General features: G+C 37.0%; 3 protein-coding genes across 3 annotated transcripts; 1 reads left to right on the top strand and 2 right to left on the bottom strand.

Moving 5' to 3' along the window:
- Window positions 1–333: 333 nt before the first annotated feature.
- LOC146968554 (ladderlectin-like) lies at window positions 334–2,301 on the bottom strand. The gene is made up of 6 exons (XM_085759479.1): window positions 2,223–2,301; window positions 2,082–2,114; window positions 1,271–1,383; window positions 1,053–1,187; window positions 861–972; window positions 334–634 (listed from the first exon to the last, which is right to left on the bottom strand). Exons 1-6 carry the CDS (start codon window positions 2,281–2,283, stop codon window positions 564–566), a joined length of 525 nt encoding a protein of 174 aa, XP_085615605.1. The 5' UTR covers window positions 2,284–2,301; the 3' UTR covers window positions 334–563.
- A 5,631-nt stretch (window positions 2,302–7,932) lies between these two features.
- LOC146968553 (butyrophilin subfamily 1 member A1-like) lies at window positions 7,933–15,881 on the top strand. The gene is made up of 3 exons (XM_085759261.1): window positions 7,933–7,941; window positions 14,970–15,360; window positions 15,559–15,881. Exons 1-3 carry the CDS (start codon window positions 7,933–7,935, stop codon window positions 15,879–15,881), a joined length of 723 nt encoding a protein of 240 aa, XP_085615387.1.
- Window positions 15,882–17,234: 1,353 nt separating this feature from the next.
- Window positions 17,235–20,593, bottom strand: LOC146968552 (ladderlectin-like). The gene is made up of 6 exons (XM_085759478.1): window positions 20,461–20,593; window positions 20,320–20,352; window positions 18,920–19,029; window positions 18,693–18,827; window positions 18,507–18,612; window positions 17,235–17,560 (listed from the first exon to the last, which is right to left on the bottom strand). Exons 1-6 carry the CDS (start codon window positions 20,549–20,551, stop codon window positions 17,478–17,480), a joined length of 558 nt encoding a protein of 185 aa, XP_085615604.1. The 5' UTR covers window positions 20,552–20,593; the 3' UTR covers window positions 17,235–17,477.
- Window positions 20,594–20,945: the final 352 nt, after the last annotated feature.

Genomic DNA, 20,945 nt, shown 5'->3' with positions numbered 1-20,945 from the left:
GACATGGCTGTACTGCAAGTACACATATTTTTAAAATACACCTCACCATACACGTCACAGCAGCTCCTCTTTTTAAAAGGACCTGTTCCCAGATATATTTGTCTTTCGAAGTAGTTTGGTGACCAAAAACTGAACCGTCTCTTGCCTCATACCTAGAAGTTGAAAACTGGTTTTGCAGAAACTCAAAAAGAGTTTATGATAGTGGAAAACTCGAAGATGAAATTAAGAAAATTAATTAGTTAATTATTAGTTCAATGTATTATTTTCAGTGTCTGTCATTAACATTGACTTGAGACGTTTTGTACCTTGCATTAATATACAGTCTGAGTCAGATTGTTGCAATGCTTCACACTTTTAATTGTTCATCAGACAAGAAAGAATAGTTCACTGTGCAGAGTAAAGTTGTGCTTAAAGCTTTTCTTTCCGTAACACCTTCGGTTTATTACAGGCAGAGCCCATCCACCTCCTGTTTATGTCACTTGTCGCTTCCTTCCTATAGCGTTACAGCGATAAAGCAGAAATAAAGATGTGAAATAGATTCTGTCGGGGACTCGGTGCAGGAATCATTTGTTTCTCTTGACGCAGATGGACGGGAGACGTCTGTTACATTGCAAATCATCCCAGCACTTCCGACCTATTAACAACAAACACACAAGAGTCAGTCAGTGCTGCACAAACCATCACAGGAAACTGTCCAATGAGACTAGAAACAATGGGTTTGTTTTGTATCACACCATTTCAACTGTCCCGAGACAATTGGTATCAATATTAAATAGATCAATTTCTATATTTTTTCACATTTTAGTCTGTCATTTTAACCACTCATACACAATAAAAACTGAAATATTGTGTTGAATTACCTGAAAAATTAATTTGCAAACAATCCTGCTTTTCCCTGTGGTTGTTAGGTTCTCCTTCGCACCAGCTTGAATAGTGGAAAGAACTTCCATCACTCCACAACCAAACATTGTCCTAGACAGCAGTTAAAGAGATTATGAGTTTTAGACAAATTATTGAAACAACTGATTTTTGTACATTAATGAATGAAATACTTCTTGTGCGTCAGAGCCTCCGATCCATGTTTCTTTGTGCTCATGAGCAGCGGCAAAGACCAGCAACTGCAGCTGATGGTATTCCCAGGCGCTGTGCACCGACGCCAGGTTTCCACCCATGGACTCACAGTTTCTCTACAATGAAGAAAATCACACAGAGTATAAAACTAGACACTCGTTAATCTGACTGTAAAACTGAACGGAATAACCACAATTACCTCAGCTTGAGCCCAAGACAAAGGTTTTGGAACGTAGCGGAAACAGCGACCATTGACCGAAAACCAACCACCAGAACAAGAGCTGGACCATCTCTTGACCAGGTGGCTCTCCACTGAGGACGAATCAATTACAGTTGAGTTTCAAGTTATGTTTCAAGTTTCTCTTCCCTTTAATGATTGAACAAAACACATGATCAAGGGTTAACATATGTAGATGAAAATCCTGTCTAATCCCTGTATAAACCTGCAGATTATTTGGGACTAGAATAGAATAGAATACAACTTTATTTATCCCAGACGGCAATTCACTTTTGCAGCTACCATTATTACATACAATATTCATTCGTTCAAGACATTTCATTAAGTCAAGACAAAAGTCAAATCCCAGTACAGAAACAGCATAAATGATCATATAATGCAAAAAATAATAATAAATAGTTAAATAAGCAATAAGTTAATTTACGGGAGCAGTCATCAAGCAAACTCGAAATCATAGATAAAAAATAAATAAATCATTCACAAAGGTGATTAAAATGGTTGCTGTCTACAGTAGGTTTAAAAACCTAATGGCACAAGGGATAAAAGACTTGGAAAGGCGTTTTGTCCTGCTAGACTTCCTGTAGAAACCAATACACAAAAATTTAAATAGCCTACTATATTAAGATTCATCATTGTAGTATAAGAGTATAACATTGAAACCTTTTTTAAAAACCAAAATGTAGAAAAGACAACTTGATTAACAGAGTTTGCCAGTTTTTGCTTTTTCAGTAACATCACATTTTCATTAAAATCTGAAAGAATACCCACTGACCTTGATCGCTTTTGGCGATTTCCTGTGGAAGAGCTGGGAAGATTTCAAACACAAGTTATTTTATTTTTTCATTTGTTTGATCACAAACCAATATAGAAACATCATCTTTGTCTTTTTGGTGCAATGCTCAGAACGACTTACCCACAGCTGTAGTCAGTGCCATCATGGCACAGACAAGAAGACGCCCAGTCAGCATCTTCATGTTGGGATAACGAGAGACGGTGTAGCGGCGTCTTAAATACTATTTAATAATCTCATCATCTCACAGAATGAGGAACCAACGACAGACACAAGGCGAGATAAAGTATAGTCACAACCTCAAAGAAGTTACTGACAAACTTTTAGTTTTGTTAATTACACTAATGTTTGGGAACTTATCTACAGAAGAAACAAAACCACTTTATATATTTATCTAAAAAAAAGTATAATAAATTAAGTTTGTTGTGTATGTGTGTGTGTGTGTGGCTTGTATAGCTTGGAATTTCACAATCATTACTGTACTTCCTCTTAGTACATAGCTATCTCATTTTTACACATTTTGTTATCAGTGCTTAATCTTTGCACCTTAAGGTTTTTTTTCGGGGACATATACCACAAAAATGTCCAATGTGTTTGATTCCATAAGAAAGGCATATTTTTACAATTTATTTCCAGTTGTTGTTGTTTTTTTGTTGTTGTTTTTTTTGCATGAATCTTCTAATCCACTTCTCCTCTATTGATCCAAACCATTGATTTAATAAATTTCAGACTTTTAACCCTTCAATGCCAGAAAATAGAGTCCCTGGAAAAGTGGTGAATAAAGCACATGAAAAGGTGGTTATTTATTTCCAACAAACTGAATGCAAATTGCATTTGGTCTGGAGGGATTAGATCAGTCTTGGATATATCGTTGATAAGTAGCAACATTGATTTCCTGGGGTTTGTAGTTTTGTCCACGTGACTCGGAGAACCAAACTGGAACAAGTACCACATTGGACAACAGTGTCCAATGTGTTTGATGCCTTAAAAAAGGCATATTTTACATTTTTTCCCAGTTTTTCTTTTTCTTTTTTTGCATGAATCTTCTTATCGACTTCTCCTCTATTGAACCAAACCTTTGATTTAATTAATTTCAGACTTTTAACCCCTTCAATAGAAAATAGAGTCCCTGAAAAAAAGTGGTGAGAATAGCACATAAAAAGGGGGTTATTTATAACATACTAAGTGAAAATTGATACCCTTTTTATCTCTGTGATTATCTCTAGGAGTCTTGAGTTGCATGGATCCATTTTTGCCCACATTTATACCCTCTTCCCCTGCATAAACAAAGTACCAGTTCCAGGCCTCTAATTTGTCAAAAATTTAGTTGCTGGGGTCTTGCTGGACCTCTATGTATGTATGTTTTTATCCTAAGGACAGTCAGTTTCCATAAATGCAAATGTTTCATTCAAACCACATTTTTGTGCTTTGCACCAGATGCCATTTTAATCATGCTCAGTTAGTAAGTTGTAAAACTGTTGAATGTTTAGATGCACCAATGTGCCCAATACTACATCAGCAGATACTATATTTCTTTAAAATGTAGTCACTTTAGTTTGGACATCATGTGTCGGTAAAGATGCTTTGAAAATTATTGAGAAACACACAAGGACAAAAAACAGTTCAAGAAAAACAGGAAAGCTTTCTTCATCCCGGACATGACTTGCAGATACAACATGTTCACAAAAGTACCAGTTCAGTGTGAGGCCAAACTCAGAGTAGTGAAAATGTTGCACCAGCTTTTACTGTATGTACAGTATTCAGTTGCTTGCGTTTCACAATAACCCTGCATAACCACTAACTCTGATACACACTGAAATGTAGATTATTTTTATTTTTTATTTTTCCCCCCAACTTAAATTGCTAAAAATGATCGGTGTTTAGAAACGCTGACAGAGACCCAGTTACACTATTTAGACGAAAAGTTGATAAATTAATTTGATAGCGTAGTTTTTCTCCAAATGGATGAAAATAAATATGAGAATTAATACTGTCAAGTGACAAGCAAGTTAATCAAATAGGAGTTAAAAAAGATGTTGCGTGAGACTCATCTTCATATCCGTCCTGCTGAATCATCATTAAGGATTTTCTACAACTTGTGACGCTCTAAACCCTGTACAGATACAAGTGCTCGAACTGAGACAGTACAGAATTGTATTATCTTTTTTTAATCTCTGTAATTGTTTATTGTTTTGTTTTTCTTCTCATACTTCACATCACACTTGTTTTTTTTTTATGCAAAGTCACTGATGAAGGGAAAACATTGAAAAATAAAACGTGTTTTCAGAGGTTAGAACAAAATAGAAAGTTTTTTTGTTTTTTTATATTTAAAAGTTGAGCTTTATGTGCCCAGTTACTGTGAATTTCCACTGAGGTCAATGGTTTTCTGAACTTGACTGAACTTCCAAGAACATGTTGATGGATACACAAACATGTAAACGAAACACTCTGCACTAAAAAACTAAAATTTACAACCACACTCACTCACAGTTCTCGTCCACATGACACCAATTAGCCCGAGGAGGAGTCAGTTTTACTCAATATGCACTGCACTTATTATTTGCAGTTCCTCCAGGGCCCCCTGGTGGATTAAAGTTGTACTTACACCCTGCATTATCAAAATCTTGTAAATGATTGGCCAGTACAAATAATGACGATTTTACAATGGCCCATAAAGCTCAACACACAACAACTGACTCACACAAAGGCCACACATAAGTTATAAATTCAGAAGACAACTTCATAAACACAACACACAAACTCACATCTACGTGAGTGAGTAGTGAGGTTTGAGAATAAAGCGATTTTGTTTGGTTTAATATGACTAAGTAGTTTTCATAATTGGTTGTGCATTTGTGTCTTCACTGCAAAAACCCAAAATCTTTCCAAAAATAGTTGTCTTATTTCTTGTCAGAATGTCTCATTTCTAGTCAAAACTCATCTCTTTTCACTTAAAATTAGACCCATCACCTAAAAATTAACTTGTTTTTAGATAATTTTCACTTGTTTCAAACAAATTTTCACTTGAAATAAGTAGAAAAATCTGCCAGTGAAAGCAAGTTTTTTGTGCTTGTAATAAGAAAGAAAAACTTGCCCCATTATCAGATTATTTCTAGTGAAAATCTGCTTGAAAGAAGTAAAAAGTGTCTAAAAACAAGCTACTTTTTATGTGATGAGTCTTATTTTAAGTAGAATGAGATTTGTTTTGACTAGAAATGAGATGTTCTTGGTAAGATTTTGAGTTTTTGCAGTGTTTCTATGCGTTTCCTTAGCAGCAGTGTGTTGAACCTTAAAGTTTGAGGCCACCATACAGTTTTGCTTTGTGTAACCCTCAGTTTTCGGGGTTATTAAGAATAATTTTAAAATATGTAAACACTGTTACACGGGGTATTATGTGTTTGGAAGTTGTTCATCACTGTTTATTCAGGTATGAACAGTGAACGCACCTTGGCGTGTATAGACGGTGGATGTGTTAGCAAACAGTGACAGGCAACCTTAGTTTACAACATTACTTTGTTAAAAACAATACAGAACAACAAAAGAAGTCATAATTTAAGTGTCTGCGAATCAAAGTGGATACATTTTTTATAGGGCCGGGACTCGATTAAAAAAATTAATCGAATTAATTAGAGGCTTTGTAATTAATTAATCGCAATTAATCGCATTTTAATCGCATATAAATATTTGACCTGAGAACAGTGAGAAGCATTTTTTTTTCACATGGATTTTAGTATATCATTGAATGACTGAATACATAAGCTTAAGCATTCAAGGTACTTAACCAAGACCAACAGACTAGGGATGCAAATTATCCATTAATTCATTAATCGATATTTGATACATACAGATTAAATGGTCTTTCCTTCCAATACACTATGATGATTACTGTAGTATTTAACTAGGCTACTTAAAGCAGAAGTAAGTGGTCCGGTCGTTTTGGCTAATGCTGCGTTCCAGGCAGGCTTTTGAAATCGTAAATTACAGCTTCAAGTCACAACTTACGACTTTGTAGCGTTTCAGGCAACCCACTCGTGTTTTTCCGACCTGTTTTACCGGTGAAAGTCACTATAACGGCCACTCGTAACTTCCGACCGGTGAACTCGTACCAGATCGAACTGGTACCACTTCACAGGTCGGAAAAATACGAGTTTCCTTGAACGCACCATAACAGTCCTCGTCCCTACGTCGCCACATTCACGGCGTTCCTTGGCTGCACACACAGCCCTGCATGCCGTTCTCTCTCCTCATTGGATAAAAACTGTAGGATACAATAAATGTTTTCTCTTCGGCTCAGAGCAGAGCAGAGTGACTGACAGACCCGTGTTTCAGACCAAACACTCTATGTAAGTGATTGCTGTCGGAAGATATAACTATTTAAGACTTATATTAACACAAATATATCACTTACTTCTGCTTTAAATCACAGTAGCATAAACTGATTTGTTGAACACAGCCTGATGTAAACATTAATAAAACTCAGTAACCAATCACACAGCAGCTCCATGTTGTCTCTGTGTGATGTTCAGGGACAGGTCAGGACGGTCTGAAGACAGAGCTCTGAGGGTGAAGTCCTATCATAATGAGATGAGCTGCACCTGTGACAGTGACAGGTCATAGATATAGCACTACAGCTGAGCAATTAGCGCTATATAGCGCATTTAGCGTGCGCCCGTGTCTGTGTATCTATGTGCAGGCAGAGATCAGAGATGGTGTTTTAAATAACCATGCTAGCGTTTCACCAGCTCTCATCTCTGCCAGTCAGCCTCTCAAACTGCCGCCTCTCTCGCGTGCAGGCGCACCGCACGTAGACACACGTGAGAGAAAAAAAAAAAGAAAAAAAAAATTGAAAAAAAAATAAAAAAGAAAAAATTAATAAGTGCGATTAAAATGCGTTAATTTTTTTTAACGCGTTAATTTTCGTGTAATTAATTAATCGTAATTAACGCGATAAAGTCCCGGCCCTAATTTTTTATTTTATCAGCCCTTTGTCATTTTTTGATTGTTTGGTTTCATCTATTTTTAAATCTGTATCCTTTAAAAAGAAGACATTTCAAGAAAAGTTTAATCTAAATAATAGGCTAATAATAATTTAAAAAAACAAGCAGGTGGAATGTTTTGTCTGCATTATCCAGTGTTATAATTGGGTTAAATGTGAATGAAGGATAAAAGTAAGATGCAGATTGTTTTGCACTACAATCAATGCTGCTTATTTGTTGTCTACACATTTTTTATATTGCATTTTATATTGCTATTTATTATGTATAGGTTGTTCATTTTATTTAATTGTGTTGTTATTGTCACTGTGTGTAATGCTGCTGCTGCATTGTAATTTCCCATCTTGGGATCAAAGTATCTGTCTGTATCTGTCTATCTGAGATTAGAGTTCACACTGTAGCATTTAACCAGGTGACTGAGCCAGATAAAATGTCTCTGATAAAGTCTGATGATAGATGGTCATAAATGTAAACAGGAAGAAATCTGAAGTGAAATCTGAAGTGGCGCCTTAGTGGTAATGGAAAAGTCCTTTTAAAGTCTGTTACACTGGGTGATACAGTATCAGTGCTAACTGGGTTTTTAATTATGTTGCAATAATCAAAGCGTCACAGGTGATACAGTAGGAGTGGAGTGGAGCGAGGAGAAAGAGAAAGTCATTTCCAGTTGCCCTTGTTATCTACTGTAGGCTACTTGTAATAGCGTGTTAAAGAACCCCAGTCGACTGTGTCTCATCTGGTTTCTCTGAGCCGTGGTGGATTGTTAAATCTCTATTCAGTGGAAATGAGGAGCTTCTTTTTGTTGTCGATCGTTGTTGTGTTTATATCTGCGCCAGTGCCTGATGCCTCAGGTAGGTCAATGTCCTTTTCTGATCTTTCATCAGCTTCTCCTTTTAAACAAAGTCAAACTATTATACTCTTTTTAAGTATTGTTGCTTTTTTATGTTTGAAGGCATTTATTAGTGTCATGGTTTACCTCTATCTAACATCTTCTTTAAACACTACACAATCACGTTGCCCAACTAGTTTGTTGAGAAGTTCTTTTTGAGTTTAACCAGTTGTCACAGTGGTTCAGCCAGTACTTAGTGGTTTTAATCTCGGGGCCTCGGGCCTTTCTCTCTCTCACACACACACATTTGGATTAGATTTGACTGAAGATTGTGTCCGAATTCAAATGAATCCCTCAGTTAGGACCAGACCTTGTACTTTAAATCAGTAACGTGTTCAGTGGTGTTACAACATATTAAATGTAATGTTTGTTTCTTCAGAAAAACCAGTGTTGAAATGTGAAGGACCGGTTCACGCAGCAGTTGGTGATGATGTGATCTTCTCCTGCTCTCTTCAACATCCACACAATACGAAACCAGCAAGAGTGGAGTGGAAATTCAACAAAACCACAGTGCATATTTATAAAGGTGAAGGGCATAATCTGCAGGGTCAAGATGAGAACTACAAAAACAGAACATTTATGTCTGACACTGAACTAGACAAAGGAAACGTTTCACTGAAGCTGACCAATGTGACAGAAAAGGATCAAGGAAACTACACTTGTGAAGTTTTTGTGTCTAAGCAGTATACAGAGGACAGTATTCACCTCTCTGTTTACCTCTCTGTTGGTGAGTACATCTTAACCTTTCACACAGGAGAGAACTGTAAAATATTATTACTGTAAAATGTTAAAAATCATTAGGTACATAAGCACAAAATGCTCATTATTTTACACTTTTCAACAGATCGAGGGAATAACTCCAACCAAACTGATCCTTGTAAGTAAATCTTCATGTAAATACCTCTTCATTTTCACCGGTATTTCTCATGTTTGTCATTGTTTTAAAACATATTGCAACATTTTTTTATGTATACCCCCCAACCACCTCACCCCAGCCCATACACACCATAATGTCATCTACGTGCAGATTTAACTTTGATGTGATCAGTGTTCAAGTCAAGTCAAGTCAAGAGATCTTTATTGTCCCCGGGGGGCAATTTGTAGTGCAGCCAGCAGCATAAAACAACAGTAAAACAACAATAAAAACAAAAAGCACAACAGTGACACAACGATGACGATGACATAAGCTAATAATAAAAATAACAATAAAATACACACACAGGACAACAATTAGCAATCGTTAATAAAATAAAACAACCAATAAAGTGCAACAATGCCATCCTGGATGAAACAGGAGTTAAAGTGACCACAGTGCTGTCAATTGTTAAGAAGGCCAATGGCCACTGGAACCCAGGGTTTTTTTAATCTGTTGGTCCTGCATCTTGGCACATGAAATCTGCGTCTGGATGGGAGCAGTTTAAATTCAGGTGCCAAGGGATGGCTATAGGGTCAGCCAGGACAAGTTTTGCTTTATTTAGGGCCCTAGTTTTGTACAGCAAGGAAATGTCTTTTAGTGGAATACCAACAATTTTACTGCACACTCTGACTATGCCCTGAAGTCTGTTGCGGTTCTTCAGGTTAATTGACCCAAACCAGCAAATAAAAGCAAATGTCAGGCTCCATCAGCTTGTTGAGATGTGTGTTAGTCCTGTTTTTGTCTTTTATTAGTGTGAATGCTGAAAGCTATTGTTCTTCTGTTCGGCCATTTTCTTCCGCCTTTTTACGGTCTTCTTCTAGTCCTTCATACTTTGTGCTATTTCAACAATTCATATATCAAAACGTGCAGCTTTTTCTGGACTTTATCGGATGTATTCAAATTTTTCATACTTTTTATACTTTTTCAAATATTTAACTTTTTCTGATTTTTTTCCCCCCCATAGAGAATGCATTGGAACAGTCTTCAAACTCTTCAAATCTTCTTTCTTCTTTCAGCCACTAAAGCTTCACCATACTTTCTGCTAGAGACTCCATTCAAATTCTAAGCTGTAGACAAACTTTTTAAGTGTTCCTCTATGACTCAGCTTATTGATATCTTCAACAGTTTCTGATATTTGGCAGTTTTAAAATCATTACGTTTTTTGACAAAATTCAGCTTTATAATGGGTGTGTGTTGCGTCTAACGAGCAGAGCTAGAGTGGTGACATCGTCAGCCAGAGTGGAGAGAGGCAAAAAAGCATTCTAGAGTTTTTCTGGCTAAACTGTCAGCACGGCCACAAATTAAACTCTAGACACATTATTTTCTCCAGTTTTGTAGCCACACTTGTCTTCTGGCTAAAATTCTGGTCAAAAATGCAAAGAGACTTAGATAATAATTTAAAATATTTTTTAAATGCAGCCAGGGAGCTCTCTGCTCTCATTCAGCCCAATGCATTTTTTTCACAGTAGCAGGAGAAGGAGCTCAACTTTATAACTTGCTGTTAAGTGCTTTTTAATTTGTTTTAATTCACCTACTTTTTTTTTAAAGCAGAAGTAAGTGGTCCGGTTGTTTTCGCTAATGCTGCGTTCCAGGCAGGCTTTTGAAATCGTAAATTACAGCTTCAAGTCACAACTTACGACTTTGTAGCGTTTCAGGCAACCCACTCGTGTTTTTCCGACCTGTTTTACCGGTGAAAGTCACTATAACGGCCACTCGTAACTTCCGACCGGTGAACTCGTACCAGATCGAACTGGTACCACTTCACGGTCGGAAAAATACGAGTTTCCTTGAACGCACCATAACAGCCCTCGTCCCTACGTCGTCACATTCACGGCGTCCCTTGGCTGCACACACAGCCCTGCATGCCGTTCTCTCTCCTCATTGGATAAAAACTGTAGGATACGATAAATGTTTTCTCTTCGGCTCAGAGCAGAGCAGAGGGACTGACAGACCCGTGTTTCAGACCAAACACTCTATGTAAGTGATTGCTGTCGGAAGATATAACTATTTAAGACTTATATTAACACAAATATATCACTTACTTCTGCTTTAAGCAGAAGCCAGTGATCCTCTTATTAAAGGTTTTCTTTGCCCCTCACATACTGTCTCTGTCTGTAGCCTAGTGGTTAGCTCGCAGGGCTTTGATTCCTACCTCGGTCAAACATTTGTATGGTGATCACTGCTTGCACTATTTGCTAATTCTGCAACAGCGTTCAGCTGCTTTCAGCATTCACACGTATTTCCATCAAATGCTACTTTATCTAGTTATTATTTACTTTGATCATTGTAGATTGAGGAGAAATATGGTTAATGATCCATTTGTTGTGCTGGTTTCCATTGAAAATAAGGATTACATTAAGAATTCATCAAATTGTCTGTGAGTTTGAATTTTAGCCACTGAGCAGGAAAAGTGGTTGTGGAAAATGGATGAGTATTATCTTAGAAGTCTAAGCTGAAGAAAAATTTATATAATTTCTTTCAGGGGAAACGCTTACAACACCCAAGATAATTGGCATTGGCATCGGCAGCGTCATTGTCATCGCCATCATCACCGGCATCATAATTTACTGTAGAAGATCCAGTAAGTAACAATTTTCTCGTCTTCATTTACCTACGTTTTTTTCTAAATAGCCATATCTGCTACTTTTATTTGCCTAACATACCTTCACAAAAAAGTTCAATGGCTGTAGAATCATTTTTTCTCTTTTTTTTCCATATTTAGTTCAACAAGAATCTCCTCCAATACCTCCACCACTCAAACTAAGTTACAGTACACCCTAGAGGCTAACTAGAGGCTTATATCAAATATATATATGTATATATTACCATTTGAGTGACATTTGGTCATAACTGCTGTGTGAAATCTTGAGTGACAGCTACAAAGTGTTTTCTGAGTTCGTCACAGTGAATGTTTGTTCTGACAAAAGTTTCACCTCCTCTGACTGAGTCATAGCAATTTCCTTTTTTAACACATGGTGGCAGTAGGCATTGACACAAATAATTAGAATAAAAGAGGAGACTGCATCATTTAAACCTGAGCGGGCACATTTAGGAAGAAATTTCTTCCCAATCAAGATGGTGGTTAATGCCGGTGGAAGGAAGAAGGAGAAACTGCTGTAGCTGCAGCTTCATTACCGAGAAAACCAGAAACAACAGGAATGTTTGCAGCACACGATACAGGTCCATTTAGATTTTTAAAAAAGCTGCTTTTTCTACTTTTTTCAATTCATCTGACTGTTTGATGCATGTACACGCATGTTTTAATCTTTTCACGTTATTTAGCGTCTATGTGAACATTGACGTTGGAATTTCTGATCAGAATGATTATAATCAGATGCACATAAACGTGGCTAGAGTTGGATGTCTGCACAGTGTTAGACTGAGGTGGTGAAGGTGATGTGTCCTCATGTGACTCTGAATCTGAATCTGAATCTGACCTGGTCAAAGAGCAGAAAAACAGGTGGTTCTGACAGATCTACTGTTTGTTTTTGTTTCTTTAGGCCGAGGTCTAAGAAAAGGCCGGACAGAACCAACTTCAACTCCAACTCCAGCTACACCTGAGGTTAACATCAATCTGCTCTAATAATATTTTTTATTTTTTTTGATTTATTGATTTATTGATTATTTATTTTGATTTTTGATTTTTTTTTTTTTTTTTACACGCTGGAAGGCCAAACGGGAGACAAAGGTGGACATCTTTTGCTTCCACTGACATTGTAAACACAAACTGGCACCTGTGCGTATGTACAGTATGTAGGTATGAATGTGGAGGATGAGTCTGTATTGTTGAGTTTGTGTTGTTGTGTTGTTGTGTTGTTGTGGATGAGCTTGTATTGTTCTTGGTGGACTGCCGAACAGAATTGCCCTCTGGGATTAATAAAGTTGATCAAATCAAATCAAATCAAATCAAATCACTAAAGGAGAAAATAGAAGTTGATCCCCACAACAGCACTGAAGCCACAGAACCTGGATGACTGAGGTTTATCAGACAGAAACAACTGGACTCTGTGAAGCAGCTTCTCTTCTCCCCATGGAAACCATAGTAACTGGGCCCTTTGTTCATCTGCCCCACATTATATATAGTTGCTCCTGGACGCCATCTTTGATTCTGCCGTTTTGTTTACAGCTGCTGACTCATCACTCCTCCTATAAGTAGTGCTGACTGTGCATTGTGTAATTTCATGACTCCTGAAGAATCCTTGTTTGGATATAAGACTTATTTGTTTTTTAGTTATTCTGATTTGAACATGATGTCATGAGCTATTTTGTGTCCTTAAGTTGTTAAGTTTGTTTGTTTGTGTTTTAAACATTGTTTAAAGCAGCGGTTCCTTTTCCTCTTTCCTCCATTTTGATAAAAACATTTTTAATCACTCCTTTTTGTTCTACTGTATAATCCTCTTGAATACCATGTTTTACATCTTGTGAAGTTTTGTTTTTTTAGACATAAAGTTGTTCTTCTTTTACATTGTCGTTTTTCTAGTGTCTGATTGTCTTCACACCAGTATCTGTTGTTTCATCATTGGTCTCTGGGAGTTTTGTGTTTTTATGATCTTTATTATCTTCATCAGCTGAATCCTGACCTCAGACCTCATGTGTGAGCTCTTCTGAACTCCAACTAATGTTTAGTCAGCACATCTGCCACATTAGCATTTAGTGGTCAAGACAAAACACACACACTGACACTCTCACATGTGGAAACAAGCACTCCAGATACATGATATGTTGCTTGATAACATCTGGGTGTATAAATAATCCACATGTTTTGGCCTCATGACAGAGACACTGGCAGACACGGACAAAAACATTTCATACAGAATCTCAGAGATCAAGTCTGACCACAGGCATCATGCGACGTCCTTCCCCCAAACTTATTTCCAATAAGTGCCAACTTGATCACATCATTCCTAACTGTGGTGAAGCTGACTGGGTGTGTTTCAGTTCTTAATCTGTAGTTACCCAATTTGTTTTCAATTCTAAGGGAAAAGGAAAAGAAAGTTCACACACTGGTAAATGTTTCTTTAGGACACAAGAAAATCTGTAAAGATCAAAGCGTTAACAGCTCCATTCACATTAAATTTTGGGGGGCATTTACCAGTGCAAATCTATATTTTTCTTTCTTTTTTTTAAATAATTTAATAAATACATGCTGCTGCTACATGCATGTTACTGTAGTTTGTCTCTCTTTTACTTTTTCTCTCACTGTCCAGACAAATGGCACAGTCACATCCTCATTTCACTTCCTCAAATATACGTACTGTATAGTACAGATTTGAGTCACACCCAGTCAGTGTGAGGATCAGCACGCTGCTCTGTCCAATCAGGTTTTTATCAATCTTATTTTTAAGCACTATTCTTTTATGTTATGTATTGAAATGATTTCTAACATATTTTCAATCGTTTTCAAAGCAATAGTTCTGTACATTATGTGTCTCATTTGTCAACTGACTAAATGGTTAATTTCGGTTTTACTTAAATTTCAGTAGCAACACATCATGTGAACCTTTTTTTAACACAATAGAAAATAACTGGTCGGGTCTTTGAGAAGCATCTTATTTAAGAAAAATAAAGTTAAGCACCAACTCAGACATTTAGGTTGATGTTGTAATTTCTCTTAAGAGACACACGCAGTTGTTTGGTTGTTCCACCATTGATTTCAAAATAAACATCTAGTCAGTCTAAACCTAAAGGCTTCTGTGTTTATTTTTATAACCACAACTTGAGTGAGTCTCTGCTTCCATTTTACAACTTTTTATTTATGTTTCCAGAAACACAGGAAGCTGAATTCAGACATGTACATCAATGATGGATTCTACTTGCGTCATTTTCCCTCTCCGTGTTGTCCATCTTCTTTTTCTGCAGTCATTTGGAGGTATGATACATCTCTGACACACGGACTTTTATAGCTATCATTGGATTTTATTCTCTGACACTATCAATCTAAAACATTTTTAGGTATAAACTAAAAACACTATTATACAGGTTTTTTTTGCTCTGTAGTTTTATGAATTTGAGAATTTGTTCAATTTTGTTTTATTTGTATAGCACCAAATCATCATATACATTATATTATCTAGAAGCACTTTACACTTAACACTTTTGTTACTGTGTTTCTTCTTTCACCTGCAGCTCAGTCAAAGTTGGTTTGTTCACATCAACCAATCACAGCTTTGGCTGGTGATGATGTCATTCTACCATGTCGCCTTGAACCTCCCATCAGTGCCTCTGGCAAGACAGTGATGTGGATCAAACCTGGTTTGGACCCAAAATACATCCATATTCACAAAGAGGGATGGAAGTATTGGATTCAAAATCAGTCTTATAAAAATCGAACTCGAGTGTTTGTTGATGAACTGGAACGAGGAAACGTCTCGTTGAAAATCTTCAATGTGAAACTGTCTGATGAAGGAAAATACAGATGTTATATTGACTCAATGCAGGGAGAAGCTTCTGTCCATCTCATTGTTGGTGAGTATGACTCTGTGTTGAGTTACTGAGTTGAACTATGTTTTTTGTATTTTGTATTATTTATGTGAAACTTTGGACGTCATGGGACGCAAGACAAATTTCAGAGTGATCTGATTATAAAGTATAATCTAATCTAATCTAATCTAATCTAACTAACACCTCAATATTTAAAAGAGACTTTTCTCCTCTTGTCCTCAGGTTCAGTCTCCTCACCTGTCATACAGGTTGCTGCCAGTAACAGGGGCTCATTGTTGTTACAGTGTGAGTCTAAAGGCTGGTTTCCAGAGCCTGAGCTGCTGTGGCTGGACGCTGAGGGAAAGCTGCTCTCTGCTGGACCGACAGAGACAGTCAGAGGTCCTGATGTCCTCTATACTGTCAGCAGCAGAGTGACTGTGGAGAAGAGACACAAGACCAACAACTTCACCTGTAGAGTCCAACAGAAGCTCATCAACCAGACCAGAGACACTCAGATTCACATCACAGGTAGAAATCTTCACAACCTTCTCCACTGGTTCTGTTAATGTCCTGAGACACGTTTCTATATAAACACTGAGCTGCTCTGTGCTCCATCGTTTCAGGTGATCTCACCGAGGTCAAACCTGAAATCCCTTATCCGATATTTGGGTCTATGATGGTGCTCCTCCCTGCTGTTTCTATTGTGATCATCTCATGTTGCCGTCGACATAGACGCACACATGATGAAGAAAATCCAACAGACATGTCTGACCTCACAAATGAACCACTAAATATGGAGATTTGAAAAACATCAGGGTCATGTGCCCCTGAATCTGATCTGGTCATTTCATCACCAAATAGTTACGTCTTCTCTGTTTTATTATGTAAATAAATTAATGTATATTTTATTGTGTAAATAAATGTAAAAACATTATTACCGTATATTGTCTGATCCATTTTATTTCCACTACAATCTGATTAACAATCTGATTGTAAATATAATCTCACAGGATGTTAATAGTTATTATTAAATATTATGAGTTTAGAAATAAAGTAAAACTTTTTATGTGTAATATAATTCATGAAATAACAATAAAATGAAATTTAGAGTTAGGAATAGTGCACAGCCACAAGAACACCAGTTGTTAAAGCTGGATGATGGTCAAGCCAAACAACTTTGTTTATCCCTAAAGGACAATTCATTTAGCAACAACACGGTCACAAGCACAGAGAAAAAAATTTAACATGATTATGAGGAAAATAAATAAGTAATACATAGATGAATGAATAAGAGTACATATGGCCTCCCAGTTGCAATTACACACAATACATAATAATATTCACTGCTGTCTATTGCCACCTACTGGTGACATGGCTGTACTTCAAGTGCACATATTTTGAAAATACACGTCACAGCAGCTCCTCTTTATTATTAAAATGACCTGTTTAATGTTCAGTGACCAAAACTGAACCGCCTCTTACATCATACCTAAAAATAGTCTTGCAGAAACTTATTATCCTCAAAGAGTTTTTGACATTGAGGAAGATGAGGAAGATCAAGTAGTTTCTTTTTAGTTTAATGTATCATTTTTAGTGTCTGTGTCATTAACACAATGTGTATGTGTATACTATGTGCACTTTTTTATGTGTATGTGTACACTATGTGCACCCTAAATTGCATAATGTGAATGTGAATGTGAATATGCGTATTTGTATGAAGTATGACGTGTTTTTAGGAGGTAGCTGTGTTAGCACCCGCACCCAAGACAAATTTCCTGTCAAGGACAAATAAAGTTAATCTTAATCTTAACATTGATTTGAGAATTGCTAACCAAAGTTTTGTACCTTCTATTATTATATATTGAGGTGTTAAATATCAACAACTCCAAAAACTTCCCAAACAAACAGTCAGAGTCAGATTGTTTCAATGCTTCACACTTTTAATTTTCAGACAAGAAAGAATAGTTCACTGTGCAGAGTAAAGTTGTGCTTAAAGCTTTTCTTTCCATAACACCTTCGGTTTATTACGGGCAGAGCCCATCCACCTCCTGTTTATGTCACTTGTCGCTTCCTTCCTTAAGTAGCGTTACAGCGATAAAGCAGAAATAAAGATGTGAAATAGATCATAGAGACTTCAGGTCATTGAGGATAATGACGGGGACTCAGTACAGGAATCCATTGGTTTTCTTGACGCAGATGAACGGGAGACGTCTGTTACACTGCACATCATCCCAGCACTTCTCACCTGTTAACAACAAACACACACGAGTCAGTCAGTGCTGCACAAACCATCACAGGAAACTAGAAGAAGACGAGAAACAATGGGTTTGGTTCTGTATCTCACTGTTCAGAGACAATTGACCTCTGGCTAAGCCCCGCCCCCTCCACTCACTCGGACAAACAGTCAACATTCGGTGACAGTTGCTATGGCAGCCGTCACAGTAGGAGACATTTCACAGGAGGCAACTGATGATTTTTGGAGACAGAAAGTTTAAATATCATCTCGAAGTCCCCAAAACTTCACTTAGCTTTACTGCTATGGCTGTCGGTTGCCGCGAAACGCCGATAGCGACGGGCTAACTTCTGTTAGCCTGTCTAAGGAGTTTTACATTATACGTTAGCATTAAGCTAGCGGGCTTTATGCTTAGTTGTGATACTGGCTAACATCTAAACATCTCTGACAATATGTTGCCTCAAATACGTTGTTGACTTAACTTAGAACAGATGTAGACATCCTTGTTAATTTTATCCACGTTTAGTTGGTGTTGTGGTCTACTGCATAACTTTATCCAGAGCAGACACTTCTCTCGGTTGAGATGTGGCTTGGGAAAAGGTTAAAAAAATCCACCCCGTCGCCCAGCCTCTCGGGATACCTAGTGTCGGAGTTGCATGTACCCCATGCACACCGTTTGACCATTTTAAATTTAAAATGTTAAGAAAAAACATATAAAAATGGATGAAAACTGACTAACTTCAATGCATTTCAATGGACGTGGAAGCAGAGAATGTCCGAGAGTATGGGCTAGCTATGCGCACTGTGATTAGCTCATCGCGTTTGGGGGCGTGGCTTAGCCATGGGTCAATTGGTATCAATATCAAATTGACATTAGATCCATTTCTAAAAAATGTTCACATTTTAGTCATTTAGACCACTCATACACAATAAAAACTGAATTAGTGTATTGAATTACCTGAATAATTAATTTGCAAACAATCCTGTCTGTGGTTGTTAGGTTCTCCTTCGCACCAGCTTGAATAGTGGAACGAACTTCCATCACTCCACAACCAAACCTTCTCCTAGACAGCAGTTAAAGAGATTATGTGTTTTAGACAAAGTTTTTCAACAACTAATTTTTGTACATTAATGAATGAAATACCTCTTGTGCGTCAGAGCCTCCGATCCATGTTTCTTTTTGCTCATGAGAAGAGCTCATGATCAGCATCTGCAGCTGATGGTATTCTTCGGCGCTGTGCACCGACGCCAGGGTTGCACCCATGGACTCACAGTTTCTCTACAATGTAGAAAGTCACACAGTGAGAGTGTAAAACTAGACACTCGTTAATCTAACTGTCAAATTGAAACAAACGGAATAACCACAATTACCTCAGCTTTAGCCCAAGACAAGCGTTTTGGAATGTAGCGGAAACAGCGACCATTGAACAGAGACCAACCACCAGAACAAGAGATGGACCTCTTGACCAGGTGTCTCTCCACTGAGGACGAATCAATTACAGTTGAGTTTCAAGTTATATTTTAAGATTTTCTTCCCTTTAATGATTGAAAAAAACACACACATCATTAAGGGTTAACGTATGTAGATGAGTAACCCTGCAGGTTATTTTGGACTAGAGCACTGGAATAAGAGAGTAACGACACCACCATTGACTCCCGTGGTAAGGGTTTTGCGCCCTGAGTGGCAGGATGTGGGTATTGCAAAAGCGCCCAGAAAACTCATTCACTCCAATATGTGTTGCCCACTTGCTTGTAAATTGATGAAAACGGCCGTGTTTTTGTTTTTAGTGTCTTGGTCATATCAAATTACACTTATAATTTGTTTATTATAAAATATAGATTGAAACATTCATGTAGAAAACTTTTTTTGTTTGTTTTTTGTTTTTTTACTCACCTATGTGTTCATGTTTATCTGTAAGGGGTCCACGATGATGCTATTAATGTGGGTGATCTATAAATGTCCTTAAATTATTGAAAATACCGCACTTGCTCATTCACCAACAATGCAGAGTTGTCAGTTCTTGGGCACTTTTGCAATACCCATATTCCGCCATCAGGAGGCGCTTCCATTGGACCAATGCGTGTCGTTACTCTCTTATTCTTATTTGGACTAGAGTAGAATACAATACAATACATATATTTATTTATCCCAGAGGGTAATTAACTTTTGCATCTACCATTACTATATACAATATTCATTTGTTCAACACATTCATTAATTAGTTCAAAGTCAAATCCCAGTACAGAAACAGCATACATGATCATATAATGCAAAAAATGGATAAATAATTAAATAAGCAAGAAGTTAATTTAAGGGAGCAGTCATCAAGAAAACACAAAATCATAGATAGAAATAAATAAATAATTCAGAAAGGTGAATAAAATGGTGCAGGTTTAAAAACCTAATGGCACAAGGGATAAAAGACGTGGAAAGATGCTTTTCTAGACTTCCTGTAGTACTGAAGAGGATTAGGTAAAAAAAAAAAAAAAAAAGTGCGTTATGACTTTAAACTCAGAATTCTGACTTAAAAAAAAAAAAGTCAGAATTCTGGGTTTAAAGTCATAACTCAATCCTCTTCCATACATACTATAGAAACCAATACGCAAAAATGTAATTACTGTATTAAGATTCATCATCATTCAAGTATAACATTGAAACCTTTTTTTAAAACCAAAATGTAGAAAAGACAACTTGATTAACAGAGTTTGCCAGTTTTTGCTTTTTCAGTAACATCACATTTTCATCAAAATCTAAAAGAATGCCCACTGACCTTGATCGCTTTTGGCGATTTCCTGTGGAAGAGCTGGGAAGATTTCAAACACAAGTTATTTTATTTTTTCATTTGTTTCATCACAGACAAATACAGAAACATCATCTTTGTCTTTTTGATGCAATGCTCAGAACGACTTACCCACAGCTGTAGTCAGTGCCATCATGGCACAGACAAGAAGACACACAGTCAGCATCTTCATGTCTGGATAACGAGAGACGGTGTAGCTCATAAATACTATTTACTAATCTCATCATCTCACAGAATGAGGAACCAATGACAGACACTAGGCGAGATAAAGTATGGTCACAATCTCAAAGAAGTTTCTCACAAACTTTTAGGTTTGTTCTCATCACTAATATTTGGGAACTTATAAACAGAACAAACAAAACAGCTTTTTTTTTTTTTTTTTTTAACTCTTTCGCGACCATTGATGAGTAAACTCGTCACAGCCTGCCGAACGTTCGCGACCATCGACGAGTTACCTCGTCAAAACCGTTTTATTACAGATTACGATAATAGACACTCTCAGGTACCCTGTGTGTGAATATGGTAGTCCTCTGATATGTGAAACTGTTTTAAACTACAATCAAAACATAATGTTTTTTATAGACTGTGTGATCTTG

Source organism: Trachurus japonicus, chromosome 18, assembly GCF_045865225.1.
Source record: "Trachurus japonicus isolate A0001 chromosome 18, Traja_1.0".
In the NCBI taxonomy this organism is placed as follows: Eukaryota; Metazoa; Chordata; class Actinopteri; order Carangiformes; family Carangidae; genus Trachurus; species Trachurus japonicus.
This window is presented reverse-complemented; position numbering and strand designations above follow the sequence as displayed.